This window comes from Yarrowia lipolytica, chromosome 1D (assembly GCF_001761485.1).
Source record: "Yarrowia lipolytica chromosome 1D, complete sequence".
In the NCBI taxonomy this organism is placed as follows: Eukaryota; Fungi; Ascomycota; class Dipodascomycetes; order Dipodascales; genus Yarrowia; species Yarrowia lipolytica.
The window spans coordinates 2,084,330-2,111,424 of record NC_090773.1 but is presented as its reverse complement, the minus strand read 5'-3'; the positions used below and the strand labels follow the sequence as shown (position 1 = coordinate 2,111,424).

At 50.3% G+C, this 27,095-nt stretch overlaps 14 protein-coding genes across 14 annotated transcripts; 7 read left to right on the top strand and 7 right to left on the bottom strand.

Moving 5' to 3' along the window:
* Window positions 1-332: 332 nt before the first annotated feature.
* YALI1_D21100g (uncharacterized protein) lies at window positions 333-1,448 on the bottom strand (the record flags this gene model as incomplete). Its single annotated transcript, XM_502928.3, has 1 exon — window positions 333-1,448. The coding sequence occupies one exon, from the start codon at window positions 1,446-1,448 to the stop codon at window positions 333-335; it is 1,116 nt and encodes a 371-aa protein (XP_502928.1).
* A 2,343-nt stretch (window positions 1,449-3,791) lies between these two features.
* On the top strand, window positions 3,792-5,324 carry YALI1_D21076g (uncharacterized protein; the record flags this gene model as incomplete). Its single annotated transcript, XM_502927.3, has 1 exon — window positions 3,792-5,324. One exon carries the CDS (start codon window positions 3,792-3,794, stop codon window positions 5,322-5,324), a length of 1,533 nt encoding a protein of 510 aa, XP_502927.1.
* Window positions 5,325-5,635: 311 nt separating this feature from the next.
* YALI1_D21044g (uncharacterized protein) lies at window positions 5,636-6,997 on the bottom strand (the record flags this gene model as incomplete). The annotated part of the gene is made up of 2 exons (XM_502926.3): window positions 5,636-6,457; window positions 6,992-6,997. 2 exons carry the CDS (start codon window positions 6,995-6,997, stop codon window positions 5,636-5,638), a joined length of 828 nt encoding a protein of 275 aa, XP_502926.3.
* A 184-nt stretch (window positions 6,998-7,181) lies between these two features.
* On the top strand, window positions 7,182-8,358 carry YALI1_D21031g (uncharacterized protein; the record flags this gene model as incomplete). Its single annotated transcript, XM_502925.4, has 3 exons — window positions 7,182-7,239; window positions 7,881-8,137; window positions 8,317-8,358. The coding sequence occupies 3 exons, from the start codon at window positions 7,182-7,184 to the stop codon at window positions 8,356-8,358; spliced, it is 357 nt and encodes a 118-aa protein (XP_502925.2).
* A 17-nt stretch (window positions 8,359-8,375) lies between these two features.
* Window positions 8,376-9,057, bottom strand: YALI1_D21023g (uncharacterized protein; the record flags this gene model as incomplete). The annotated part of the gene is made up of 4 exons (XM_502924.3): window positions 8,376-8,489; window positions 8,535-8,580; window positions 8,686-8,771; window positions 8,854-9,057. The coding sequence occupies 4 exons, from the start codon at window positions 9,055-9,057 to the stop codon at window positions 8,376-8,378; spliced, it is 450 nt and encodes a 149-aa protein (XP_502924.1).
* A 188-nt stretch (window positions 9,058-9,245) lies between these two features.
* On the top strand, window positions 9,246-10,229 carry YALI1_D21022g (uncharacterized protein; the record flags this gene model as incomplete). The annotated part of the gene is made up of 1 exon (XM_502923.3): window positions 9,246-10,229. One exon carries the CDS (start codon window positions 9,246-9,248, stop codon window positions 10,227-10,229), a length of 984 nt encoding a protein of 327 aa, XP_502923.1.
* Window positions 10,230-11,152: 923 nt separating this feature from the next.
* YALI1_D20985g (uncharacterized protein) lies at window positions 11,153-12,880 on the bottom strand (the record flags this gene model as incomplete). The annotated part of the gene is made up of 1 exon (XM_502922.2): window positions 11,153-12,880. One exon carries the CDS (start codon window positions 12,878-12,880, stop codon window positions 11,153-11,155), a length of 1,728 nt encoding a protein of 575 aa, XP_502922.2.
* A 1,331-nt stretch (window positions 12,881-14,211) lies between these two features.
* On the top strand, window positions 14,212-14,802 carry YALI1_D20968g (uncharacterized protein; the record flags this gene model as incomplete). The annotated part of the gene is made up of 2 exons (XM_068282734.1): window positions 14,212-14,469; window positions 14,647-14,802. 2 exons carry the CDS (start codon window positions 14,212-14,214, stop codon window positions 14,800-14,802), a joined length of 414 nt encoding a protein of 137 aa, XP_068138835.1.
* A 186-nt stretch (window positions 14,803-14,988) lies between these two features.
* Window positions 14,989-15,996, bottom strand: YALI1_D20954g (uncharacterized protein; the record flags this gene model as incomplete). Its single annotated transcript, XM_502921.3, has 1 exon — window positions 14,989-15,996. The coding sequence occupies one exon, from the start codon at window positions 15,994-15,996 to the stop codon at window positions 14,989-14,991; it is 1,008 nt and encodes a 335-aa protein (XP_502921.1).
* A 2,343-nt stretch (window positions 15,997-18,339) lies between these two features.
* YALI1_D20931g (uncharacterized protein) lies at window positions 18,340-20,679 on the top strand (the record flags this gene model as incomplete). The annotated part of the gene is made up of 1 exon (XM_502920.3): window positions 18,340-20,679. The coding sequence occupies one exon, from the start codon at window positions 18,340-18,342 to the stop codon at window positions 20,677-20,679; it is 2,340 nt and encodes a 779-aa protein (XP_502920.2).
* A 280-nt stretch (window positions 20,680-20,959) lies between these two features.
* On the top strand, window positions 20,960-21,880 carry YALI1_D20904g (uncharacterized protein; the record flags this gene model as incomplete). Its single annotated transcript, XM_502919.3, has 1 exon — window positions 20,960-21,880. One exon carries the CDS (start codon window positions 20,960-20,962, stop codon window positions 21,878-21,880), a length of 921 nt encoding a protein of 306 aa, XP_502919.1.
* Window positions 21,881-22,063: 183 nt separating this feature from the next.
* YALI1_D20886g (uncharacterized protein) lies at window positions 22,064-22,780 on the bottom strand (the record flags this gene model as incomplete). Its single annotated transcript, XM_502918.3, has 1 exon — window positions 22,064-22,780. The coding sequence occupies one exon, from the start codon at window positions 22,778-22,780 to the stop codon at window positions 22,064-22,066; it is 717 nt and encodes a 238-aa protein (XP_502918.1).
* Window positions 22,781-22,885: 105 nt separating this feature from the next.
* Window positions 22,886-24,751, top strand: YALI1_D20885g (uncharacterized protein; the record flags this gene model as incomplete). Its single annotated transcript, XM_502917.3, has 1 exon — window positions 22,886-24,751. The coding sequence occupies one exon, from the start codon at window positions 22,886-22,888 to the stop codon at window positions 24,749-24,751; it is 1,866 nt and encodes a 621-aa protein (XP_502917.2).
* Window positions 24,752-24,941: 190 nt separating this feature from the next.
* YALI1_D20844g (uncharacterized protein) lies at window positions 24,942-27,009 on the bottom strand (the record flags this gene model as incomplete). Its single annotated transcript, XM_502916.3, has 3 exons — window positions 24,942-26,630; window positions 26,739-26,870; window positions 26,935-27,009. The coding sequence occupies 3 exons, from the start codon at window positions 27,007-27,009 to the stop codon at window positions 24,942-24,944; spliced, it is 1,896 nt and encodes a 631-aa protein (XP_502916.3).
* Window positions 27,010-27,095: the final 86 nt, after the last annotated feature.

The window sequence follows — 27,095 nt, the reverse complement described above, 5'->3', positions numbered from 1 at the left end:
TGTCTGTGTCGTTTGGATCCAAGTGATGTGTAGGAGGGAGAGTGTGTAGTTTTATCAGAACTGCTAAATAAAGTGGGAAGGGTATTTGTTAGCTATTTACTTGTACGGGTAGCTACAAGTAGTATACCTATTGCAACCACTACAACCGTGAACCTCTCAGTTATGCACCCCGTTCATCATCATTCATACATATATCTGTGAGCTGAATCTGTATCTGTCGCCATGTAGAGTCGTGATACAGATGGTAGAGTCTCGAGTAGATTGACCAAGCACAGTGTACAGTATAAGTACATACTGTAGTTGCACCTCATCCGCCTCGCTCAGGTCGCCGCTCATGCAGAAACGGGCCCGCCGGGAGAGTTCTTGTATCTTGCGGTGAGAATCTCCACACCAGTCTCAGTGACTAACAGAGTGTGCTCAAACTGTGCGGACCACTTTCCGTCGGAAGTCACAGCGGTCCAGTTGTCGGGCCAGGTCTGGTCCTTAAAGGATCCCAGCGACAGCATGGGCTCGATGGTGAAGGTGTGGCCGGGCTTCATCACGCCAACTGCCTTGTTTCGGGCGTAATGGGGCACGTTGGGGGCACAGTGGAACAGCTGGTTGATACCGTGACCGCAGTAGGTTCGGATCACAGACAGGTTGGCCTTCTTGGCCTCGTTCTCAATCACCTCGCCGAGCGATCTGTACATGACACCGGGCTTGACGGCCTCGATGGCCTTGGCCAGACACTGTCGGGTGGTTTCAACCAGTCGCACAACGTCCTTGTTGGCCTTGGCCTTGTCTCCGACGTAGTAGGTCTCGTTGAGATCGGCATGGAATCCGTCCTTGTAGATGGTCACGTCCAGGTTAACTATGTCGCCGTCCTGCAGAGGTCGCTTGTCAGGAATGCCGTGACAGATGACCTCGTTGACAGAGGTGCAAACGGACTTGGGGAAGTTGTAGTAGTTGAGAGGCGAAGGGTAGGCGTTTCGCTCCATACAAGCAGCATGCACAATGGCGTCGATTTCTTCGGTGGTCACTCCGGGCTTGATGGCGGCGGCACCGGCGTCCAGAACCTCTCGGGCCAGCTTGGACACCTTTCGCATGGTGTTCTGCTCGTCCTCGGAAAGCACGGTGATCTGGGTGGATCGCTGCACCTTCTGTTCACTGATGGGCTGACCGTCTCCAGCATAGTCGGGCTTCACAATGTTGGGCTTGACCTCTCGACGAGGATGCAGGGGGTACACGGCTCGCAGGTCGCCGGAGTAGCTGTAGTTGGGGAAGGGATCAGTGGTTTCTTGGCCAGCGGGACTATGGACCGACTTATGCAGGGCCCAGTTTCGCTTGAAACAGGTCTGGTCGCAGAAAAAGGCGTTGACGCCGGTCTTGAGACAGACGGGGCACTTGAGGCTGCCGTCGACAATCTTTCCGCAATCGGGGCCGCTGCAGGTGTTCTCCACAGAGGTCATTTTTGAGATGTCAGAGTGGTGTGGAAGTGGGTGTGCTTCTGTATGTACAGCTCTAATCTTTTCACCTATCCAGAAGCTTATTTGAGATCAAGTAGTAAGCAACTAAATATTAGAGTTAGTGGAAAGGCTAAGTAAATGACGGTCTTGCGGGAGAGCTCATGAGTGAGGTTTTGGAGGTATATTACACGCGTTTGTGGAGAAGGCGTGGAGAAGGGGTGTCCTTGGAACTGATTACTAAGCCTTTTCGCAACAGTCGGTCTCACTTTCTCAGCTTCAACAGAACCCATGGATATAAGTCCGGTATTATCATATTCCGCACCATCCGCATCATCCAATATGCAGGAATGACATATGAGCGCATTAGCAGATACCGGCACTCAGATGTAGGGATATTGATTCTAGGGTGGGTGAAGTTGCTACAAGTAGCTCTTTCTGTGGTGGACCCCGGAGATACTAGTTATGAAGAGTGGTCATGAAGAGTGGTTATGAAAAGTGGTTACGATGCTTGTTTCTCATACACTAGCTAGTCAAGTATTGATCATGATGGGTATGATGTGAGGGTGAATGGTGAGAATACACTACAGTAGATGATAAGAATGTGTTTCTGTAGCTATTCGCGATCTTCGAATATCACGCTCTTTTCTTCGATTTAATCTTCATTTTCGCTAGTTATTGTGATAATTCGAAGTAGTCGTAGTAAATCAAGTGGCACTGTACCTACCATGGCTTGTACAGGTACTTGTTATGGAATGATCTGAGTGAATCTCAACGGCAAGAGATAACGGATTCTGATTTGCGGGTCACAGAAGGAGATTCTCAACTCTCAATGGGATAGTTCCATAAGAACTTGTACTGTAGCCCATGGGTGTCCAGTTTAGATGCTGTAAGCAGAACACGACGCTCAGTTTCTGCCAGAAACTTGGACGCTAGTTGCCAAAAACTTTTAGCGATGGAAACCCTTTAAAAACTTCTCCAGAACTCTCCAGAACTCTCCAGAACTCTCCAGAACTCTCGTGGTCCTATATGTGCGAATGAACGACCTCCACTCACCGCCATTGGACAGACACAGAGAAGTATGGGGATGGTGAATGTGAACAGGAGACAGTGTAGCGATGAATACGAGATTGGTACCATCTCCAAGATCAGCCGAAAACGTTTCTGTATATCAGCTCCTTTGTTGGATTCCATGCCGACAGTCCACCACAGAAGTTGAACATTCGCTGATGCTACACCTGAATTACCTGTCCCAAAATGGCCAAAAAAAAAAAAAAAAAAAAAAAAAAAAAAAGGACTCTCTTGGGTAATGTGACCAAAATCTGCTATTATTTGCGGAATTTATTAATATTCGGATGTAAAACTGATGCAACAAGTACCCTTCGCCCAAACTGTCCTACAACGAGTGCAAAACTCCTCTATCACAACTACTAACATCGACATGCTACAACACCTCCAAACCTAATCGTATTTTTTTTAGACACCAGGAAGCCTTCGTCAACAGACCCCTGTTTCCCCGAATCTGAGTAGAAAAGACGTAAACCAGGTATTCCAAACTCCAAGATCCCCCAGTAAAAAATTCGCTTCTCGAAGACTGCTCTAAAGGCACATTCACCGTTGCTTGTTGCTGTACCCAGATTGTCAACAGTAACTTTGATCCGAGGTACGTTGTGTGCGATATTGGACGAGCTATAGTCATTATCTCTGAGATCAGAAAGGCTAGAAATAGCTTCTCGAACTTTCAGTATGCCCAAAGATATACCAAAAGCTTTCTATATGTCAATATCTGCTTTTGTCACGCCCAGTCGAAGACGTTATATGCTGGACTCTATCAGATAATGTTTGGGTTGCATCGATCTCTGGTTACTGCTCAGCACGGCCAGATAATGTCGCCATATAGACATAAAACTGATACGGTAAAGATGCCAACCGGCCATTATACATCTGGATCAACCATTTTTCTCATAATATCCATCCATTGCAGTGTAAAAATGGCGACTTTTCAGCCCCTTTTTGGAACAAGTTGCTCGTAGGTCTACTCCGAAGTCGGTCAAACTACATGCCAAACCAATCCGAACTAAACAACACACGCAGCTGAGACCTGTGGCCCAAAATTCAGTGGCACACTCATTAACCCTCTAAACAATAAACATATCACGGCGCCTACTCATAAACGAACCACCACGGCCATTTGCGAACGACCCACTATTGTCCCCCGTCTAGTCTCCACGGCCGGGTAAAAAGGCTATTTTTTTCTGCACAATTTTTTCTGACGCTGCAGGACGTTTAAAAATATTCCTGTCCACTTTTCTCCCAACCACACACTTGTCCAACACCACTACACACACCATGTCGGACCAAATCGACTACGTACTTTTCGAGGAGGCCTCTGGCTACGCTCTGTTCAAGGTGCTGCTGCAGCCCGAGAACATTGGCGCCCGAGTCAAGGAGGTCCAGGAGTCTTGTACCGACTTCAACAAGTTTTCCAAGCTTGTCAAGCTGGTGTCTTTTGCCCCCTTCAAGGGTGCTGCCCATGCTCTGGAGAACGCCAACGATATTTCCGAGGGTATCTGCAACGACCACCTCAAGTCCCTGCTCGAGCTCAACTTGCCTGAGGGATCCAAGAAGAAGAAGATTGTGCTTGGTATCAGTGACAAGAACCTGGGCCAGAGCATAAAGGAGGCTCTCCCCAACGTCGAGTGTGTCTCCAACGAGGCCGTCCACGATCTCCAGCGAGGAATCCGTTTGTTTGGCGACCGGTTCCTGGAGCAGCTTGACTCTGGCGATCTTGAGCGAGCTCAGCTTGGTCTGGGCCACGCCTACTCCCGAGCCAAGGTCAAGTTCTCCGTCAACAAGAACGACAACCACATCATCCAGGCCATTGCGCTGCTGGACCAGCTGGACAAGGATATCAACACCTTCTCCATGCGAGTCAAGGAGTGGTATGGCTGGCACTTCCCCGAGCTCGCCAAGCTCGTCAACGACAACTACAACTTTGCCAAGCTCGCTCTCTACATCAAGGACAAGTCCGAGCTGTCCGAGGACTCCCTGCACGACATTGCTGCCATCGTGAACGACGATGCTGGTCTTGCCCAGCAGATTATCGACGCTTCCAAGATCTCCATGGGCCAGGACATCTCCGAGGCTGACATGGACAACGTTACCACCTTCGCCGAGCGAGTTGTCAACATCACCGACTACCGACGAAAGCTCTACGGCTACCTGTCCGAGAAGATGAACACCATTGCTCCCAACCTGTCCGAGCTTATTGGTGAGGTTGTTGGTGCCCGACTCATCTCTCACGCCGGTTCTCTTACCAACCTGTCCAAGTACCCTGCCTCTACTGTCCAGATTCTCGGTGCCGAGAAGGCTCTGTTCCGAGCTCTTAAGACCAAGGGAAACACCCCTAAATACGGTCTGATCTACCACTCTTCTTTCATCGGCAAGGCCGGTCTCAAGAACAAGGGCCGAATCTCCCGATTCCTCGCCAACAAGTGTTCCATTGCATCTCGAATCGACAACTACTCCGATGTGCCCACTTCCATCTTCGGAAAGGCCCTCAAGCAGCAGGTCGAGGAGCGACTCACCTTCTACGATACCGGAGTTGCCCCCACCAAGAACGTCGATGCCATGAAGAACGCCATGGACGAGGTTCTGGCCAACATGGGCGACGTTGAGGTCGATGAGGACTCTGACGTTGAGATGGATGACGATTCCGACAAGAAGGAGAAGAAGGAAAAGAAGGACAAGAAGGAAAAGAAGGAAAAGAAGGACAAGTCTGAGAAGAAGGACAAGAAGGACAAGAAGGAAAAGAAGGACAAGAAGCGAAAGAGCTTGGGCGGTGATGAGACTCCTAAGAAGAAGAAGTCAAAGAAGGATTAATGTAGTATATATTTAACGGATAATACAAGTGAAGATGCAAAGTTGCATACATCTGGCATGCAGTGAGGGTTGCCAGATGATGTGATTTTGCGACCGTAGAATGAGGGAAGACTGCCACAAGACTGGAATCTGAGAAATGTGATAACACCTACAAGTATCTGACATGTCTCAGGCACTACAGCTGTGCCTGTTTTCATAGGCGGTATTCTCATACAAGTTCACTGAGCCCTTATCAGGTACAATACTAAGACAAATATACTAATTGTGTTGTGGACGCATCGAAACCGCCTCTGCAACGCAGTCATGACCTCCTACAGGTACAGTCCAGCAACGCCATCATCTGCTCTCAACTCCTTCAACGCCTTTGCTGCGTCGAGCCCGAAAACTCCGGCGAGAATTCCAGTCAGGTCCTCGAACGTGTCACTCTGGTATCGCTCGAACGACTGAGTGCCCACATTCTGGACCACTAGTGCTGTGGCAGGCACCTGTGACTGCTGACATCGGGTGAGAACGGCGGCTCCTAGTCCAGATATGAAGTTTGGAGACTGCAGCAGAGGTGTGGAAGCCAGGGGGACGAGATTCGACTTACCCACATCCAGCTGGTGCACATGAACGTCAGCAATGGTGTTACCAGGTGCAAGAATGAGCGCTTGGCAGGGTTTGATTAGATCAACCAACTGTTGAGCAAACCCATGTGCCAGAAGAAGCTCATCCTGCTTGATTTCCACTAGAACCACATCTCCATACTGAACTGGCGATAGGATTACCTTGTGGGAGGTGATCAGCTCTTTAGTGACATCCTCCAGCTCGTCCTCCTCGTCTTCCTCCTCCAAAAAGTCGGTGGTAAACTTGCGTCTGTTTTCTGCGCTCTGGGCATTCTTTTTGAGCTGAATCTCGCCGACAATCTCGCCGAGATTGATGGGTTTCGATTTCTGAGTGAAAAGAGCTTCCACTACAGGAAAGAGTTTTGCTGTGGACACGAGAAGAGTCTGTGGCGAGGTTGGATGAGTGAGAGAGTTGGCGAAGAGCACGGATTTCGTGTAGGGCGACGCTTCCTGGCCGTCTTCAAATCCTTCTTCATGTCCCTCCTCGATAATGTGTCGGGGAGAGTTGACTTGGAGCCATGGTTTGAGCTGGGTTAGAAATGAATGAAAGGAACAGGAAGTGAGGTCATGGATCTGTTATCCCAAGTCACGCAATTGTAATCTGAGAGCACAACCAGATCATTTCGGTGATATGTTATGGAACAAGTCCACACAACAACATAAATGGCACTAAAAAGACGGTCTTTCAAGATCAGCAAAGCAGAAGCTGTTAAAACCCGTGTTCGTGGTCGTCACCGCAGAGTGGAATCAACGTCTGGACATGCGAGACATCACTATCATGACACTCTGACGTAGTAGCATAGCATCAATCACCAAGAGACATGACGTGAACCGGATTCATTCGCCCGAGTGAGTAGCTCATTCAAGAATGAACAGGTAACATGTCATGGTTGGATAGTGTCGGATAACATGCAATGGTTGAATAATGTCGGCCAACCCTCATCTCATCTCATCTCATCTCGCCTTCTTGGGTATGATCCAGTCGATACCGGTCAGAAACCGCCGTCCAACCACTCAATGGCAACCACTGTTGTTCAACGGCCTCCAGGCTCCTGTACTCACTTGCATTGTGTTGTATTTCCGTCTTTGGTACCGTTTCTGGCAGCGTTGGTGTGCTGGAGAGGGTGGCGCTAGGGTCTCGATAAACTCGCCTCCAAAGATGCGAGGTCTCGAACTTTGTCGAAATTGTAGGCAGTCAAATCGCCAGGCTGACCAAACGACAGATCACCACAACACAACACCAACAGACAAGATGGAAGACCAGAAAAAGTTTGAGCAGCTCTCCGGCGAGTTTGAGGTTGTCCAGCAATGTGAGTAGTGTGCGAAGCTGGCAGCAGCACGGGAACATGAACGGGGATGGAGGCTCACCAGGTGTTGGATCCGACGGAGAAGAGATGGCTGAATTGCGGTGAAAATGGGCTGACAATGGAGAGATTAGGCGAAAGCTGCAATTACACGATCCCAATTGGCCCTAACAGGTCCATGCGTGTTGCTGTGACCGATATCAGGTGATAACTGGGTAGCACTGGGGTGTCAAATCAGTTTTATGACCACCAACGGAAGGACTGAAGGACCTGAAGACGTCCAGCTGAGACCCTGGCTCGTCCGAATGAGCCGACTGAGCCGATACAATCAGTTGAACGTTGTTTCGGATTAATAGCCATCCTTTTGCAACAGATTTGTCGACATCAAGTGGGTGGTACTGAAAGGTGCATTCTCTAGGCTGACGTCCTAGCCGGTTGCTAGCGGTATATGCGAGAGAAGACCCAGGTCAGTTTCTCATGTTCTGTGGTATTCTATGGTCTTGCGGGGATTCATCTCTTCTAGATAGATGCCTTCTAAAACCCCGACGTGCTATCTCTCTTCTACCAGCACCCCGAAGCCGAAGCCGAAGCCGATCCCCAACCCCCTCTACTTCCGGCCCCGGCCACTGCCGTGCGTACTAACCCAGCCATGCAAAAACACATTGAGTCCCGGCAAAAGCTCGAGGCCCAACTACAGGAAAACCTCATTGTTGAGGATGAGTTCAAGTCCGTCAAGGACAACGCCAAGGTCTACAAGCTGACCGGCCCCGTGCTGGTGCCCCAGTCTATCGACGAAGCCAAGAGCAACGTGGAGAAGCGACTGGAGTTCATCCGCGGCCAGATCTCCACCGTGGAGGAGGAGGTTGCAAGTTTGCAAAAGCAGGCTGAGGACAAGAGAGATCAGGTGAGTTGAGAAAGGCGATACTGTTCTGGTGGGGAAATGACTGTCAAATATGGCGCACAAGATGCATAAGATGCACAAGGCGCACTGGTTTACTTCATGTTTTCTGTTATTTACATATGCACTAAATGCCAGGAAGTGGCGTGTCGGCGTTTGCCCGTCCTGCTTACTTACTAACACAGCTCCTGGCCCTGCGAGCCAAGCTCCAGGCTCCCCCGTCATAGTCAGACGTGGTGCAAGTCTAGACCTCCAATAGCGTCTCGGTTTCGGCTTCGACCTTTTCAGTATCGAGATGCTCGGGGCCAAAGCTCAGAGGCAGCAGCTCCTTGATGGTTTGCATCGTGTACTTTCCGTCCTGGGTTAGCAATCAATTGATAGAATGATGACAGTGTATACTCACCTTGGTGAAGAGATAGATGGGAATGTCGGTAGACCATTCTCTGATGCTGCGTTAGTACGGACAACCACTGAAGGCGTAGCTGTAGGCTCTGGTGCGATTTCGAACGTCAGACTAAAACACGGCTCCTAAGACAAGACAGGTTTATACTCACAACTGTCGACAAATACCGCATGGGGAGCAGACCACAGAAAGGTCCGAAGCCACTCCAATAGCCTTGAACTTCTTGTGTCCCTCCATCTGTGTTAGTAGGCAAGTAGGCACCATCACTTGATCTCCCCGTGCCCATGCTGACACTGCATCCTCTGTGTGGTGTACTCACAATAGCCCTGGTGATGGCCACTCTTTCGGCGCAAATAGCACCTCCGTAACTGGCGTTCTCCACATTGGCGCCCTGGATCCATTCTCCAGACTCGGTCAGCAGCACAGCTCCGACTCGGAACTTTGAGTAGGGCGAGTAAGAGAAGTCACGTGCGCTGAGCGACTTGTCCCGCAGGTTTTCGAGTTCGGATTTGGTGATTGACATGTATGTGTAAGAGTGGGTTGTCCTTGTGGCACTGGTACGGCACTTGAAGTGTGGGCGGTATTGTCCCAGCTGATATCATCTCTTATCTCAAAGTTTATTAATGTGCGAAATAAAACACGTATTTAATTTCAACCTTGATTCGCAACCACCACCACCACCACAGCCAACGACGTTGGGTGGCAAATCTCATGGATTATAACAGCGCGGATTTCAAGGAGATATGGGGCAAGGCCGCCGACACCGCGCTGCTGGGACCGTACAACTACCTCGCCAACAACCGGGGCCACAACATCAGAGAACACTTGATCGCAGCGTTCGGAGCGGTTATCAAGGTGGACAAGAGCGATCTCGAGACCATTTCGCACATCACCAAGATTTTGCATAACTCGTCGCTGCTTGTTGATGACGTGGAAGACAACTCGATGCTCCGACGAGGCCTGCCGGCAGCCCATTGTCTGTTTGGAGTCCCCCAAACCATCAACTCCGCCAACTACATGTACTTTGTGGCTCTGCAGGAGGTGCTCAAGCTCAAGTCTTATGATGCCGTCTCCATTTTCACCGAGGAAATGATCAACTTGCATAGAGGTCAGGGTATGGATCTCTACTGGAGAGAAACACTCACTTGCCCCTCGGAAGACGAGTATCTGGAGATGGTGGTGCACAAGACCGGTGGACTGTTTCGGCTGGCTCTGAGACTTATGCTGTCGGTGGCATCGAAACAGGAGGACCATGAAAAGATCAACTTTGATCTCACACACCTTACCGACACACTGGGAGTCATTTACCAGATTCTGGATGATTACCTCAACCTGCAGTCCACGGAATTGACCGAGAACAAGGGATTCTGCGAAGATATCAGCGAAGGAAAGTTTTCGTTTCCGCTGATTCACAGCATACGCACCAACCCGGATAACCACGAGATTCTCAACATTCTCAAACAGCGAACAAGCGACGCTTCACTCAAAAAGTACGCCGTGGACTACATGAGAACAGAAACCAAGAGTTTCGACTACTGCCTCAAGAGGATACAGGCCATGTCACTCAAGGCAAGTTCGTACATTGATGATCTAGCAGCAGCTGGCCACGATGTCTCCAAGCTACGAGCCATTTTGCATTATTTTGTGTCCACCTCTGACTGTGAGGAGAGAAAGTACTTTGAGGATGCGCAGTGAGCTACGCAAGGAAGATGCGAACAAGACGCGGTGGATATGCGACTTCTGAACAAGTATTACATATTTATAATGATCATATATGATGAGTTTTCCACTGGTGGAAAGGCTCGGCCAGCCAGTCCCCTCAACAGATTACATAAGCACAACCCTAAACTGCTCTCTAATAAACTACCCTGCAGTAGTCCCAAAATTACGCGGGGTAACCCTAGTACCGCACCGCTCTATATAAACGCCTCCACCCCCAAACTTAGCTCACTACATATTTTTCACTTTCGGATAACCACGGTAACAGCACGCATCCATCTGTTGACTGATCAAATGGCCGAAAGGAGATTAAAGATTTCCCCTTTATAATACTCAGTGCGTTGTGCTTTTGTGTAGCCTTGAGTTTCGCTTTGGGGCGATATTTCTTTTATAAATGTACTTGAGAGAAGAGAGCGGGAGACATGTCGCAAACTAGAATGGCTGAATTAAAAGTTCCGGTTCATAACATGTCTACATTGGTATTTGACCAGGTTACAAGTTGTTACAATTGTTGACAGGTCACAAGTTGTTGACCAGACAGACAGTCATGTTCAACTAGACCGGATCAACAATTGTTGAGCTGGTACGACCACAGCACAAGTACGATGTTCATTGGAGCTACAAGTGCAAGTACAGTACTTACAGTACCGGTCACCATACACTCACCAGCTCCATCGTAGGCACATCGTCTGACCTTCTTATATTGTCAAACCTATAAGCCTTTCATATATACTATCCTTCTGTTTGCTTAGTTTGGCGCTTGCTCACGCGCTTCATGAGTTCACGCGCTCCATGAGTTCACGCGCTCCATGAGTTCACGCGCTCCATGAGTTCACGCGCTCCATGAGTTCACGCGCTCCCTGAGTTCACGCGCTCCATGAGTTGACGCGCTCACACGCTCACGCTCGCTCACCTCTTTTATCCCACAAGTTCCACAGGGTGTAGAGCCAGAAGAGGGCAAAGCACGGAGCACAAAGCAGCACGTTGCCGACCACCCACAGGTCTGGGAATCTGTCCACCTTGGGGTACAGGTACTCGGCGACCTGCAGAGCAACCATGCCGACGTAGAAGCCGATGACCACCAGTCGCCAGAAAATGGACTTGGGCAGGGTCGCAGTCCACAACCGGGAGGGCTCAAAGTTGCCCAGCAGCCAGTTCCACAGGAACAGCACCACAAAGTACTGTAGCTGAAGGTTTTCTCGTCGCAGCAGGGGCCACATGGAGAAGACGGCCACGTTGTTGATCCACGTCACCAGAGAGATGACATTACCATCCAGGGTAGCCAACAGCAGAGTGGAGGGCAAAAGGGGGACCAGCACAGATTTCTCGTGGACCTGGAAAGAAAAGAGGTAGAAAGCCCACGAGCAGGCAGCAAACGCCCAAGGAATGAGCTTTCGCTTGGGGTTGAAGAAGACAATGAGCATGACGGGCAAAATAGCAGCCAGAGTCAGAGTCAGAGAATACATCTGTAGCTGCTCAGAGGTGTACCTCAGCTTGAACTTGAAGAATGTGTTTCCGGCACACCAAAAGTTGGCGACTTTGTCTTCCCACAGTCCTCGTCCAAAGGGGAAGACTCGAATGAGACATTGTTTGACCTGATCCATGCCTCCACCAAGAATGAGAGGCAGGAAGAAGACGCCAAAGGACACAATGACAGTGACTCCGATGGAAATGAATCGTCGGAGGTTGATTTTGGGGAACACGCAGAGTCCCAGCAGGAAGGCAAAAATGACAGGCGAGTAGTAGAGAGCCATCTGTTTGAAGCACAGCGAGGCGACAAAGAAGAAGGACGCAACAACGTACTTCTGGTGGTTCAGGTTGACAAACGCCAGAAGCGCCAGACCCAGCATCACAGAGTTGTACTGGAAATGTCCGTGATCCACAAGAATCAGGGCAGGCTGGAAGATGATGGCAGCGGCTGAAATGGACAGATCGGTGGGGAAGTATCCGTACTGCTTGCCGGTCCATTTTGCGAATGAAATGACAGGCGGGATATAAATGAGTAGCTCGGAAAGCAGAACTGTGAGTCGCATGAACGTCTTGAGTCCGTAAGCGTCACATCCTCTGGAGGCGTCCAATTCAAACCACTCCGGGTTCACGTACTTGCCAATGACTCCACACAGCCACGAATGGTAGGCTGTCAGAGGAGGGTAGTCCAGCCCCCACCATTGCAGGTCGTAAAAGTACCACTTGCTGATTGGCAGGGCGGTGGTGATTTCCATCCAGTGTCTCTGGGCCTCGAAATCACCATGCATGGGAGGCTGCTGGAAACCCGAGTAGGGTCCCAGAGCCACCGCGGCCCGGATGATGAGCGCAAATGACACGTACATGTATCGGGCGCCCCATTGGGTGGTTGTGGGTCGAAAGGGGCTCAGAAAGAAGCCCAACGGCGAGTCCCATAGAGGCGACGTTCGGGTGGGCGAATCTGACGACGACGGCAGCTTTTTTTTGAGCCGCTTCTTGCCCTTGGGCGACGGCGGTTGTGGCGATGGTGACGCCGACTTTTTGTCGCGTTTTCTGGGCGGCATTGTGGTGTTGTGTGGACGTGTTTGTTCACGGCGTGTTCTTGGGTGGAAGTTGGCGTGAGAGAACTCTGTTGCCTCGGTAGTGAAAATAGGAGAGTTCATGTTGGGATAGTACGATCGGGAATAAATGGGTTTATAAGATATTAATTTGATATTGTGAGAAAATAACTGGTTGTAAAATCGATTCAGCCACTTTTCTGTTTTATCCGTTTCCCCATTTGACGATTGACGGTGCAAGATGCTTGTATGAACGCACTATCCCACTTGGCTCAGTGAACTGACCTTGGGCAGATCTAGACCCGATCCCGGTATTGAAAAATATGTATCCATAAGCATAGACAAATGTAGAAATACTTGTACATAAGTATATATACCTCTACTGAAGTTGGAGTATGGTTCTCCTGGTTCTTTTCTGGGTGTACTATCGTCTGTACTGCTTCCAGGACTTTCATCACGTTGCTCTCACATTCTTCCACTTCTTCAACTATTATGTACAATATTTACTGTGTGAACCATCTTGACGAGGGGCTCCCCGAGAGGCTAAACTCTAGCATCTCTTCAAAGCTTTGTGCGAGATGTTTTTGATAGGACACCTTAGGTCCGCTCTTCATTCTTCTTGCCGGTCCCCTACAAGTTGGTTCATCTGTCTTAGTCACGAGAAATGAGACAAAGGCTATCCTCGACAGTTGGGGATGAGATGAGTCTTTTGTTTTGAAAGCTTTGATGATGGAGACTGATTGCTTCTGAAGCAGCTGTTGCTATTCTGTATGCTACATGCCAGCAGCTCAACCGCTCGAAAGCCAGTCGTACAACTAAGACAGCTCCGAACCAGAACTTCAACTTTGGCAACTTTGAATCGGCTCGTAGTTGTCATACAGCGCGTAGTTCTCACGACAGCGATGCTCTACCTCACACCACTCTCAAGATTCACAGGACTTATGACTGGACCTCTTTCCACCTCTGTATAGAGAAACGACTGCATTTTTTTGACTGTCAGCTGGCGATCACTGCTGAACTCCTGGCCTATACATTGTCCGGGAGGCGGTGTCTGGAGATTTGTAACAAGACGATTCAGCATACTCTAAGAACTTGCAAACCACATTAGTCAGTGAATATCAGGAAGCCACTGTCACAAGGGCAAGGGCATTACAACATTGTCCCGTTTGAGTGATCTATCCTCCAATGTGTGTTCATTAACACCCATAAAAGCTCCCAAGTACTCCCACCTTTTGCAAACAAGCCCAGCTATATACCGAAGCATTGAAACACCGTAGATCACTCATCGTATATCACACATTGTAGGCCGACAGCTTTCTCCATGTTGGAAATCGCCCCAGGTGTGCATGAAGATGCATCCTGTATGCAACTTAATAAGGTTTCGAGAACGACAAGAAAAATATTAGACTTCGTCATAATCAATCCTCTCCATAGGGATGATGGTGGAGGTCAAAAAGGAGATGGAAAACGCCGTGGCTGGGGAGGAGACCAATCAAGTGAGCCGCTCAGTCAGCATGCCCCCTGAATACAAACTTCCCGAGTTTCCCGATTACCTTGCACAAGAATCTATCACACCATTGTCTCCCATTTCGACTGACATCGACAACCTGGGCTCCTGTCCGTGCTGTTCTCAGAGTCTGACCATCTCTTTGGTCCATCACAATACCGGACTGATCACGTGCAACAATCTGGACGTGAGTATTTGAGCACACGAGCTTGCAAGTCATTGCGAAGAAGAAGATGAATTGGCTTCATGATTGAGATCATGTAGCTACCGGTGAGATCATGTAGCTACCAATGAGATCACATGGCTACCAATGGGATCACGCGGCTACTTATGACTATGACTACACGAGGCCACCCTAACACAGTGCATCTACCCTTTCAACAAAGACTCGATCCTGTCGCACTTCATTCACATTCCCACAAACAGAATTCTGCGTGAAACAGCAGATAGAATGAAGTCGCTGGAGAACTTATCTCTCAAGACCATTGGGATCATAGATAGAGATCTCGGGAGCTTGTAGAGTATTTATTAATGCATTATAGACTTGATACTACGGTACTGTATCTACGCGGGGTCATTCACAATCCTCCTTTATTATATATACCTTTTTATCTCTCGCGGGGGTAACAAAGCCATTTGGCTAACAAACAGTGAGCGTGCTGTAACGTGATTGTAGACACGATTGGCAGATTAATCGGCTGCTCAATTAGAACTGATGCTGGTTGAGAGCAAAAGTGGAACCGGCGTATTCGGAGCCGTTCACCTCGTATCTGCTCATGCCGTTATCCTCACCAAGCAGCTCCTTGGTCTCCCACATGTTGTCCTTCTGTCCGACAGAGAACTCGAGATCCTCCTTGGTGGACATGTCCCAGAACTTGTAGACCATCATGACGGCAAACAGGTTAGTGACGGTGGCAAAGAAAGTGCCGTCAATGTAGTGCTTGACCTGCTTACAGATGATGGAGGAAATGGGGTAGAGCAGAATCTGGGAGGCCACAAAGAAAAAGGTGCCCAGAGCAACAGCTCCAATCATCCAGATATCCTGCAGGATAAAGATGGCCAATGCAAACTGAGAAAGAATGTACACAACCACAAAGATGAGGTTGAAGAGGTAGAGAACAACAAAGAGACCCACGGTGTTATGGGGGCCAATGGCGTCCGAACCCCAAGAGGGAATGAAAGTGAAGAGAGAAATGATGAAAGTAAGCAGGAAAGCACACAAGGTAGTTCCTCGCAGAAACAGCATGGCTCGTCGAGTTCCGTCCTCGTAGAACTGGAACCCCAGAAATCCAAAGTTCACCAGCGACCACATGGTTCCGGAAATGGCTCCATTTTGAATGGCTACCAGGTAGGGGTATGCGGCGGATCCAGGGGGAGCGACTCCGGCGTCAACAACGAGAGACATGCATGTGAGGAACAGGAAACAACTGAGGAAGTGGAACAGCTCTTTTCGTCCAATGGCGGTGTACTTGCCCTTGACTGTGTACATCATGATGAGAATCACGGGGAGTGCACCAATGTGGATGAAGGTGTTTCCGACCTGGAAAATGATGGTGTTTGCGAGCTCGATGGACCGCGGGTAGCATTCAGACATGAGTCCGATTCCGTTGAGCAGCGGGGTCTGGTCTGTGGTGGGCTTGTCGTAAGGGCCTACCAGCATGCATAGCGGAAGAGGCGATTTGTTGCACAGGAAGTCAAAGTCTCCGAATCCCATGTTGGCAAGACTATGTGCGTGTTGTGTGTGTATTGTATGTGTGTAACAGACTGATTGTCCAGATCCTAAGCTGATGCAAGAGACACTGTTGGCAGGGTGTCTGAGCTGTGGAAGGGGTGGGTCGAACGGTTAAGTCAAGTCAAATCAAGTCAAGTCGAGTCAAACCGAATCTGCTCGTCTGAGTGTCGCTATCCTGGAGTGTACACTACAAGTAGCTAAACTGCTGCTGGCAGGCGGGTGTACTGTTAGTATTAATGCTGAGACTGAGCGGCAGTCGTTGTGGAACGAAGGTGGTCGGCGTGTCAGGGTTGCTTGAGAGTCGCTTGAGAGTCGCTCAGAGTCGCTTCAGAGTCGCTTCAGAGTTCTTCAGAGTCGGAACGGAGGTCAAAAACAGTACTTGTACTCGTGTCGTACGTACGGTGCAGCTTGGTAGGAGTTTTAATGTCTGTACGGACAGAGGCATAAAAATAGAACCCCAAACTTTGTCGCACGCTAATTTTATGACCTTTGCCCCATTAAAGTTGTTTGGGAGCAATTAACCAAAGCCCTTAGCCTTAGCCCAAGGAGGAACTGGGCTGGTACAAGTACCCTTTCGTTGTAGTCGTCCAGCCAGCTTTCAGGAGACACCCTCCACCATCTCTGGGAATCACGTGACCAAACGGACCAGTAACTCCCTCCTTCTCTCCCTCCCCTGCACACCACCCTTACCCTTGACAAACAGCTGTCATAACACACCCGCATCTGCAGATGAGACGCACATTCAGAAAGCCACCCTGGTGATGGTTACGCGTCGAAAAAGGGCCAAACAAGGGCAAAAAAACGGACCGATCAGCGAACGTGTCGACAGTCACGTGAACCGAGAGAGGAAGAAACGAGAACCGCCGTGACAAGAACTACATTGTCGTTAGCGGCAAGTCATTAATTGTGGCCGGGCTAACGCACCGGCTGTAGTTTTCTATAATATCTGTAAGCATAGTCCTAGTTTTAGCACTATGCTATGTACAGCTGTCTTGCTTTTGGTTCACGTGCAAGGACTACAAGTACTGTAGGTACATACTGTAGTCAGCCGTGTCGCCGTTAAGCGAGGTCATGTGATGCGCAAAGATGGGAGAAGACGTGTTTTACCGGTTTGTTGTACAACAAGTTGTTTGAGTCGCCAACAATTGTTCTCCGTAGTTTCTTCAGCATATACTGTACTTGTTGTTCCGGCAGTGTTTGTATCGCTCCAGGACCCCTATTTATAGACAACGACGGTTGGCAGTAGAAGGGGAAATAAAAGAAAAAAAACAGAAAAAAAGAAAACGTCCGGGATGCGTTTACAGTGCCAGGGAGGAGCGCAAATTGCAAGTGGAAAAAGGGGTAGGCTGGGGTTGCCAGACATTATGTTTGCAGAGATATCTGATGTTTCAAGTCTCGAAGCGATGCAGTATAGGTGGAAGTAAAGGTTCTACAACGTAGAGGTATGAGGGTATATTGATAGAGATCAGCGCGTCAAGGGTGCATCGAGAGAGAACAGCACGTCAAGAGTTATATCAGTGTCATCTGTGACCAGCTGATCCATCAGTGCCATCACCACTCACCACTCACCATCTACACCGTCTCCGTGCCTCGTCAAGTACGCGCCTCGGATAGATTAATTGAAATCAGCAAGTCAAGGGGAACAGAATGGATATCCATCTTATTGAATTGATGTTTGGATCATCATTCATTGTCATTGTACTTGTCATCTCATAATGGACATTGAAGTTGTGCCTGACTCGGTTGTTCTTGGAGCTCTTTTTAGGAACCTCTTTCAAGTTCATGAAAAGTCGGGTGCGTTTGTTTTCTTTTGTTTTGTCATATATAGCACAGTATGTTGGTAGAAACCGCTCTGCAATTCCTCTGAAATTCAGCTTCTTCAGAGTGCTATTTAGCGAGTCATGTTACCCTGGCATTTCTCGGGTCTGGGCAATTTGCTTGAAAACTTGCGTGTTTACTTGAAAACTTGCGTGTTTACTTGAAAACTGGCGTGTTTACTTGAAAACTAGCGTGTTTACTTAAAAACTAGCGTGCTTACTTACTATTTCTAGTTGGGCCAGAAGACACAACTGGTGAACGCCTCCAATAGGACTATAAAGAAGAAGAAAAAACATTGATCGAACGCTCCTCAACAAGAACAAAAGTATAGATCGATCGCTTCTCAATAACTACGCCCTTCACCGATATTTCAACTACCTCTCCATCATCTCTCTCCCTCTACCACCCCACCTTACATTAGACTCCCCGAATGCTTATCGAAATCTAATCATCAGCACTCTTCACAACTCACTGGCTACAAACCGGCTACACCACTGACTCGAGATTATGGACTTCAAGGCCATCCACAAAGGCTACGAGTGCCAGATCTCCAACGGATGCGGGTCGGTCACGTGCTCTAAACCATACTGTCTGAGTAATCCAAGAGGATACCAGTCGAGAAACGGACGCTTCACAAAGGCAGCAGCACGCCAACATGCCAGTAATCTGGTCATGCTGCGAGGAGAGGACGGACTATGTGTTTCCCTTGATCAGCTCAAGTCATGTGATCAAACAAGAGAGGAGGACGAAGAGTCAAACAACGTGGACGATGACAATGGCACCGACACCACCAAACAAGAGCATCCGACAAAGTCACGAGCATCTGTCAGCCAACAACACGAGTCGGTATCACTATCACAGAGCCCAGCCGATCCCAATGCATCACGTGACTACCCCAAGACGACGCTGTCGCACTCCATGCTCAAGACCACTGTATACAATGTTCTTCCGAGCTTTGAGGATGGCTCTTGGAGTGTCATTCTGGACGCCAAAGACGAATCTACAGGAGACAGGGCCATCGACAAGGCACTTGATGAGACCGCACCTCCTGGCACCCATGATACAACTCTTCAGAGCATGACTACACCTACCAACTTTCTCATTCATCTCCTGAAGAACCCAGGTTGCAGAGATAATCACACGGCGGCTTTACCTTCGCGCAAACCCGTGTTTCCGCTGAATCACTATCTCTTTGCATTCCACTCTCGAGTCCAGTTTCTCTATGGGCTCCAGTTCATGGGAGATGCGGTGTATCACGAACGTGAACAGCTTTGGGGGGATATTGCACAAGATGAAGTCAATGACGTGGTTGGGTTTGTCAAGTCGGGAAACGTCGAGTCTGCCAAGATGGCGCTTGTTGGTAGCTTGCTAGGGGGTAGTGGTTTTGAGGTAGATGAAGTGGACACTGCGATGTGTGACAAAGGTAAGGGTGCTGAAGAGGCCAAGGAAAAGCTGAACGCTGATTCACACCCCGTTCTCATTACTCGGCATAATCCTAGCGTTTCTGTGGCCCGGGTTCCCAATCTCCACAAGGTGAAGCAATATGTAGGTCTTATCAACACTCCCTTGACCTCAAGCTTCTCTTCAATCTCTTCCGATTACGACTCTCCCATCGTTCCCCGCCATTCGAGCGATCTATACCAGATTGTCCAGAATCGAGCCGGTGTGTCACATGACCAATCTCGATTATACAGCTTCCGACGCATGTACAGTCTATACAACGGGCCGGAGAATCTCGTCCGACGTTCGGTGTACCTAGGGATTGCCATGGTGGATTATCCCAAACCAACGTGTTTCTGCATCCACATTTCGCGGACTCGTGATGAAGACATTCTAGAGCAGCTGTTGGAGTACATTAATCAGCAGCTGATGACCTCCCGAAACTTGCAACTCCCTCTGAAGGTTGAGTTCTCGGATGGAGAGGTTGCCCTAGATCTTGGAGGTGTTCAGCTGGAGCTTTTTGACCACATTGGACGTCTCCTTGTGGGCCTGGAGTCCCCCTACTTCCAACATGACGATAATGGAGTTGTTTGGCCGCGTGACAACCCCGACGTTTCGCGTGAAAAGTGGGTTTGCATTGGAGTTGTGGTGGGTCTGGCACTGTTTAATGGCTGTCCGCTGTCGTTTGATATGCCTCTCTCGTTTTACCGCAACTTGCAGGAGTTTTGGGGATCCCCCTGTCGTGTGACTGAGGAGGACTACGAGCAACAGGACCCAGTGGCATACAGTTCATTGGTGAGCTTGCGAAATTTACCCAAAGCTGAACTTGCCGGATTGGGATTGGCATTGAACGACGGTTCCCCGGTCTCGACCCTGGAGGATGTGAACAAGTACATCTCCGAGTATATCAACAGTCCCTACACTTCTGTCCGGCTCGACAACATTATGAATATGGTTGCTTTCGGATTCCAGATGGTTTACCCTGCGGAATTGGCTCGAAAGATGCCCACAAAGGACCTAAAGCGTCTCGTTGAGGGATCCATTCTTGCTGATGACTCCCACATCGACGTGGAGCCTCTACTAGAGCAGTTCGCCTACGAGGGAGGGTACTCCGAGTCTTCTCCTCAAGTCAAGTGGCTGAAGGAGTATCTTAGAGGCCTTTCTGTGCACCAGCTCAAGCTCTTTTTGCATTTCACCACGGGCTCCGAGCGTGTGTCTATTGGAAGTAAGCAGGGACAGAGGGTCGTCAAGATCACTGTTCAGTTGAATGGAACCAATGTCAACTGTCTCCCCTCTGCTTCCACTTGTTTTTGCATTCTCTTCTTGCCAAAGTACGAGACCAAGGAGGTGTTGGTCAGGTACATGGACAAGGCCATGGAGCACAGTGTTGGTTTTGGACTCATGTAGTATTCAATGGGAGATACTAAATGCACATGAATATATATGGTCAGTAAAACCTTTACCACTGCCTTTGGGCGTGTGTCATTTGACGACCATTTGACGGCCATTTGACGATCATTTGACAATCATTTGACAGTCTTTTTATTTTATTTTTATATTTCCGTCCACTGTAATTTTCTGGGCTCTTCTAACTGTCCCGTGTGCCCAGAGACACTCTTACTCTTACACACAACATCCACACATAGCTAGACTTTGCTACATGACACTATTTTGTGCGTGAAACAACATGAGGAGACTACGCGACTTTGCTAAAGATTCCCTGGACACGCGATACCGCTCGGATACCCTTTCTTCTCTTGATTCTAACCTCGAGCTCCAACCTCCGACTCGTGCTCCCTCAGCGCACATCTCCAACCACCCCAAAGACCGCCCGGAGTACGTGAGTCAGCTGGCGTGCTACCGCAAGTTTCACCGCTCATCCAGCCAGATTTTCAATGACCTCAAACTGATAAGAGTTGTTTCTGACGACACCAGCGACAAGAAGAAACGTGAGAAGGAACCCGAACCCGAGGAAGAGTCACTCGAAAGCCTGATGTACGTCTTCCAGGTTCTCAACAACACGGGGCCACCCGGCTCACGGGCCGTTTCTGCGTCAAAACCGTCTGTGTCCTCGCCCAAGCCATACCCTACTCAGATACCCCCACATCAACCTCTGCAACAGGTCTTGTCCCCGCAGGTGATGGACACCTACACAGAGAGCACCGACCGATCGTCAGACCAGAACCAGCCCAGTGTGTTTTCGGACCTGACGCAATTGTCGACGCCCCAAAGCTCTCCTGCGGAAACCCACGAGCCCCAGCTGCGGTTCTGTCCTGAGGTGGAGCTCGTTGTGTATCAACGCAAGTACCCACTGATCAAAAGCAACAAGTGGCAGGACCTGCTGCGTCTGAAACGGTCCCACCCGGAGTACGAACATGAAGAAGAGGAGTGGACTGACACCATCAGCAAGCCAATTCTCAAGAGCAGAAACAACCATAACGCCGAGCGTGAGATGGCCACGGTGCGGCGTGAGGACCAGTTGTCCATCGACGATTTTCTGAAACGTCTCGAGACCTACGATACCATCAGGGAAGAGATGCAGGATTACTTTGCCTGCAAGCGGGACCATGTGATCTACAGATACAACCGTCAGTTGAGGGAGATGTAAGTAGGGGCAAATGATCCGAGGCTGCAAGATGTAACTACTAAAACAATGAGTCACGAGTAAAAGTACAGCAGAAGTCTGTAGGTGGGCTCTACCTTGTACAATCCAGTACATACCGTAGATACCAACCTTTGGATCTTGTAATACATGTGCCAAAAAGTCTTAGTGCAACATTTCTATATCTATCTATCGTCCGCCAATGGCGTCAAACTGGTCCCAGTCGTCCTCGTCTTCCTTGGCCTCCTGTTTATCTTTACCGGCGTTCTCCAGCCATCCAATGATGTCTGTCACAAAGTTTTTCGAGTTGGGCACAAAGTGACCTCCGGGGTGCTTGATCATGGTTCGAGTCTTCTCATCGCAGGCATTCCACAGGCCCAGAGATCGCTCCTCGGAGACTACCGTGTCGAGAGATCCCAGAACGTGGAGAGTGTTTGTAGCAATCGGGGGCTCAAAGAACTTTTGGTACTCCTCAGGTGCGATTCGGAACCCACAGAACAAGACGCCGTACTTGACAGGAGGCTGTTTCTCGTGCAGGTTGTGGATCTGGGAGCACAGGACTCCGGCCATAGCGGCTCCCTGGGAGAAGCCCATGACTCCGTCAAAGGGTCCGTCCTTCTCAATGGCGTCTCTGACCGAATCGAAGGCCTTGTCGAGTTTGTAGTAGTCTGGTTTGTTCTGGTTCGTCACCCACCAGCTCTTCCAATCTGTGTCTGCGCTGGAGTCCAGGTTGGAGGTGTCGAACGGCAGATCGGGGGCCGACAGCTCCACTGGAGCGTCAATGTAGAAGCACTGGTAGCCCTGCTTCTGCAACGCCTTCCGGAGCGCCGACGTCTTTTTGGCAAACAGCGATCCGCTCTGGGTGAATCCATGCAGAAACAGCAGCTTTCCCTTGGTCGCAGACATGGTGATGAGCACTGGCTTAGGTCGCTGGATCTGGTGCAATGCGAGTGCAGATGATTGGATTACGTCAACTGGCAAGGTATATTTTAGATAGGGTTAATCTCGTGCATGGCTGAAATTTATATTTTTTCAGCGGAGCATTTTTCCTATCAGAACCACACGCCACACATGCTACGAATCGCGAACGTGTTCAAGAGCGGCGCCAGGGCGCAGCTGCTACCCGGCAGAGTCTCTGTCCAACTTGCTCCTGTCCGACACAGCTCCACAGGCAATCTTAGCAGCCACATGAAGGATAACATGGAAGCTGATCTGGTCGCCACCCACGGCCAGAATCACAACAATGTCCACGAGTACGAAGACAACCGTCCGGAGCGACATCATCCCGACACTATTGCTGCTCGAGCTGCGCATATGTTTTCTGTGCCCAAACACCTGGATCGCGCCATGGCAGACGCTCTGCAGACCAAGGACATGTCTCCTGCCACTCTCAAGCGAAACGTTGCACAGTTTTACGGAGGCAGCGATGAGCTGGTATCCAAGATGGAGACGGGAAGAGACAACCCGCTTGAATCTGCGCTCACCGTGGCCGCGGCCACCCTGCATCAAAACTACGCATCCGCATATGCTGTTTTGAAGGAGGTCCGGCAGAAGATGCCAGAGGGATGGACTCCCAACTCTGTGCTGGATGTGGGTCTCGGAGCTTCTGCTGGAATGCTTGCCGTCAATGAGCTGTTTGCCGAGGAGGAAAACTGGAACCCTGACCGGAAAACGGCGGTTATTCTCGGTCCTAGAGTCAACACTTTGCTGACCAAACAGTTTTTTGATACCCAGAAACACGAGGACCAGGGCCAGAACAACTTCAAAGACAAGGTGCGAAACACCCGGCTCCAGACTGGTCTCCCAAAGAACAACCTGTACAAGTACGACCTCATCATTGCCAACCAGCAGCTTGATCTCATGGCGCGACAGGAGGATTCCACCCTAGAGATGCTCTCTGCTCGACTGGTGGACCTCCTGAGCCCCGGAGGAGTGCTTGTTCTGGTCGACAGAGGCAACCCCAACGGATACGAGCGAATAGCACGAGCTAGAGAGGTGCTGATTCGACCCATGGGCGATACGGGGCCGGTCAAGACTCCCGTGCCCTTTGGACGGACCCGAAAACTGCATTTCTCCAACGACACGGAGATGAAGAAGCTCAAGCAGGAGCTGGGACCCGAATTCGACATCGAGGAGCAAACCATGCCCGTCCAAGACCGCATCTATCTCCACATTGTCGCTCCCTGCACACACCACGGAAAGTGCCCCTTCCAGCAGGGCCAGCTAAGAAAACAAAACACAGCCAAGGGCTCCTGGTGCTCCTTCACCCAGAAACTCGCCCGACCAGAGTACGTGATGCAGCTCAAACGAGGAAAGGCCCTGGCGGCTTCGTGGGACCCCAACGTGACTCGAAACAAGAACAAATTCTCAGGAGGAGGCCGACCTGGCTCTTCAGATCTCGAGGTGCCTTCGTTCAGCTACCTCATCATCCAGCGATCCACAACGCCCGAAGTCAACATCCCCAACATCCAAAAATGGCCCCGAATCCTCAAACCTCCCATGAAGAGAAAGAATCACGTCATCATGAACATCTGTGGACCCGAGGGAGGCCTCCACTCCTGGACCGTCACCAAATCTCAGGGTAAACAGGAGTACCTGGACGCGAGAAAGGCGCTCCAGAGAGACCAGTGGGCGTTGGACGCCAAGGTAAAGACCCCTGTGCGAAAGAACTACCAGATGGCGCTGGAAGACGAGAAAATCTCTCGAAACCCTTCTGCCCAGGAAAAGATTAACAAGGTGACTGCGCTGTCCACCACCCAGAGACGAGACCTCGTCAAGGCCGAGCGACGAAAGCAGATCAAGAGAGCTCGAAGAGAGGCAAGATTGGGCGGCCAGCTGGAACCCAAAAAGGACGACGAAGAAGACGACCAGGAGTGATCACGCAAACCACCCCCTAACAATACCTGTACATACTTACATAATAACAATGCAACAACATAGATATCATATCGCTTGTGGCCACATTAGAAATTTGAGCATTGAATTTATTTACACAGCTTCATTGCAACAGTGGTCTCACGCTAGAGTTTTAGGAAAAAATGGGGGTATAAAAGTGCAAGGTGTCTCTCTAAATCAGAGCAAAACCAACACCGGCCGCGGCTGCGAAACCAACAATCACCTCAACCATACCCTGCCGCACGACAGAAGTCGCCGACGACTCGACGCCGCTGCCAGTTGCATTCCGGATGTTGGCGCCCACATTCTTGATGGCGTTTCGGAGACCCTGCCGAGAGCCCTCGGTGGCATTCTTGCCCTCCCCACCGTCAACCTTGGTGTCAGTGTCAGAACCGTCTTCCTCGGAATCACCCTCAGAGCCGTCATCAGCGTCGTCATCAGAGCCAGAGCCGTCGTCGCCATGGCCATCAGAGTCATCGCCATCGTCCCCATCGTCCCCATGGGTCTCGTCAGCATCGGCGTCGGGACCAGAGACCTTGTGCTTCGACTTGTCGTAGGAGGGCTGCTTGTCAGAATCGTCGCCACAGTCGTCGTCGCCGTCGCCAGAGTGGTCGTTCCACGACTTGTCGCTATCCTCGCCACAGTCGTCGTCGGCTTCGGAAGGAGAGTTCCATTGGTCCTTATCTTCGTCACCGCAATCGTCGTCGATAGAAGGCGTGTTCCACTGGCTCTTGTCCTCGTCACCGCAGTCGTCATCGTCGTAAGAGGGGGCGTTCCACTGATCCTTCTCTTCGTCGCCGCAATCGTCATCGGTGGAGGGGGTGTTCCACTGGTCTTTTTCCTCGTCACCGCAGTCATCGTCAACAGGGGTATGCTCGGGGGTCTTGTCGTCCTCGCAGTCGTCGTCCTGCTGGTCGTCGTCGTTCCAGGGCCAGGGGATGCTGGGCCAGCCAATGATATTGGCAGAGGCACGCTGGTCTTGAAGAGAATCGAAATCAACATCCTCGTATAAAGAGGGATCCAAACCGTCAATCACGCAGTCCTCGTCGTCATCCCCATCGCAGTCGGGATCCATACTGGAGGGGAGAAAGTCTCGGAAGAGGCGGGCATTGGGCTCATCAACGTCAAGAAGGTCGAGGCCTCGGGGGACAATGTGGAGCTGCTGGTTACCACCACGGCTAGCGGTGGCCTTGAGCCTCTCAATGGTACTTCGTCGATGGAAACGGCCAGGGATGGAAGCGTGGTCGCTAGAGTCCTTTTCGTAGGCACTCATCATGGCAAGGAAGTTTTTAGACTGAACCGAAAGGGCGGGGGACTCGTCAGACTCTGGCTGCGGAGAGGGAGCGGAAGAAGGCGAGGGAGAGTCAGACTGGTTCGCGTATGAGTAGTATTGGGCACAGTCGTCGTGGTGGTCGTACTCATCGCACTCCTCGTCGCAATCGTCGTCTTCTCCGTCGTACTTCTCATCGCAGTCATCCTCGTGGTGATCGTCGTGATCGTACTTATCGTCACAATCGTCCTCGTCATCCTCGTCGTACTTGTTGTCGCAATCATCGTGATGATCGTCCCCGTCGCACTTATCGTGACAGTCATCGTACATGCCGTCATCGCTCTGGTCGTTGTTGTGCTTGTCCTCGGGGCAATCATCACCATGATCCTCGTGCTTGTCGTCAGGGCAATCTGGGTCTTCATCCTTAAACTTGCCGAAGAGCTTTTCCTTGAGCTTCTTCTTCAGCTCCATCAGAGAGTTGGAGTGGACGTCGTTAGCAGAGCCTGCGGCAGCGACAGAGGCAGAGGAGTAGCTCTGCAGGGTGCTCTGGGCGCAGTAGGATCGGATGAGCTCGGCGTTGGAAACTTCAGTCTGGGGTTAGTAGGCATTGCTGTGCACAAACACAGTGCGAACAAATACAAACACAAAGACCGTGTTGTGTAGTGGGGCGGCACAGATGGGGGAAAGAGAGGTACTCACCTGAGGGCAAAGGGGTGCACAGACGTCGGCCAGGACTTGGAGCTGGGTGCAACGGCAGTTGACGTCGTTCTCGGCGCAGGCCAGGTAGTTGTTTGCCGCAGCCGCGTGGCACTCGTTGTACTTTGCAGTGTTCTGTGTTAGTTTGGGGGCGGGGTCATCAAAACGGGAATCGGTGGGGGTTATCGTCTTCACTCACACAATAGGCAGTAATCTGCTGCACGGTATGACGAGTGTTGTCTTTGGCATCGGCAACGGAGGCCAGGAGGCCCATCACAATCAGCGCGGTGGCGCCTGCGGAGGTAACGTGTTTCATGGTTGGTATCGCAAGTTGGTAAGAAAAGCGAAAAGGGGGTTTCT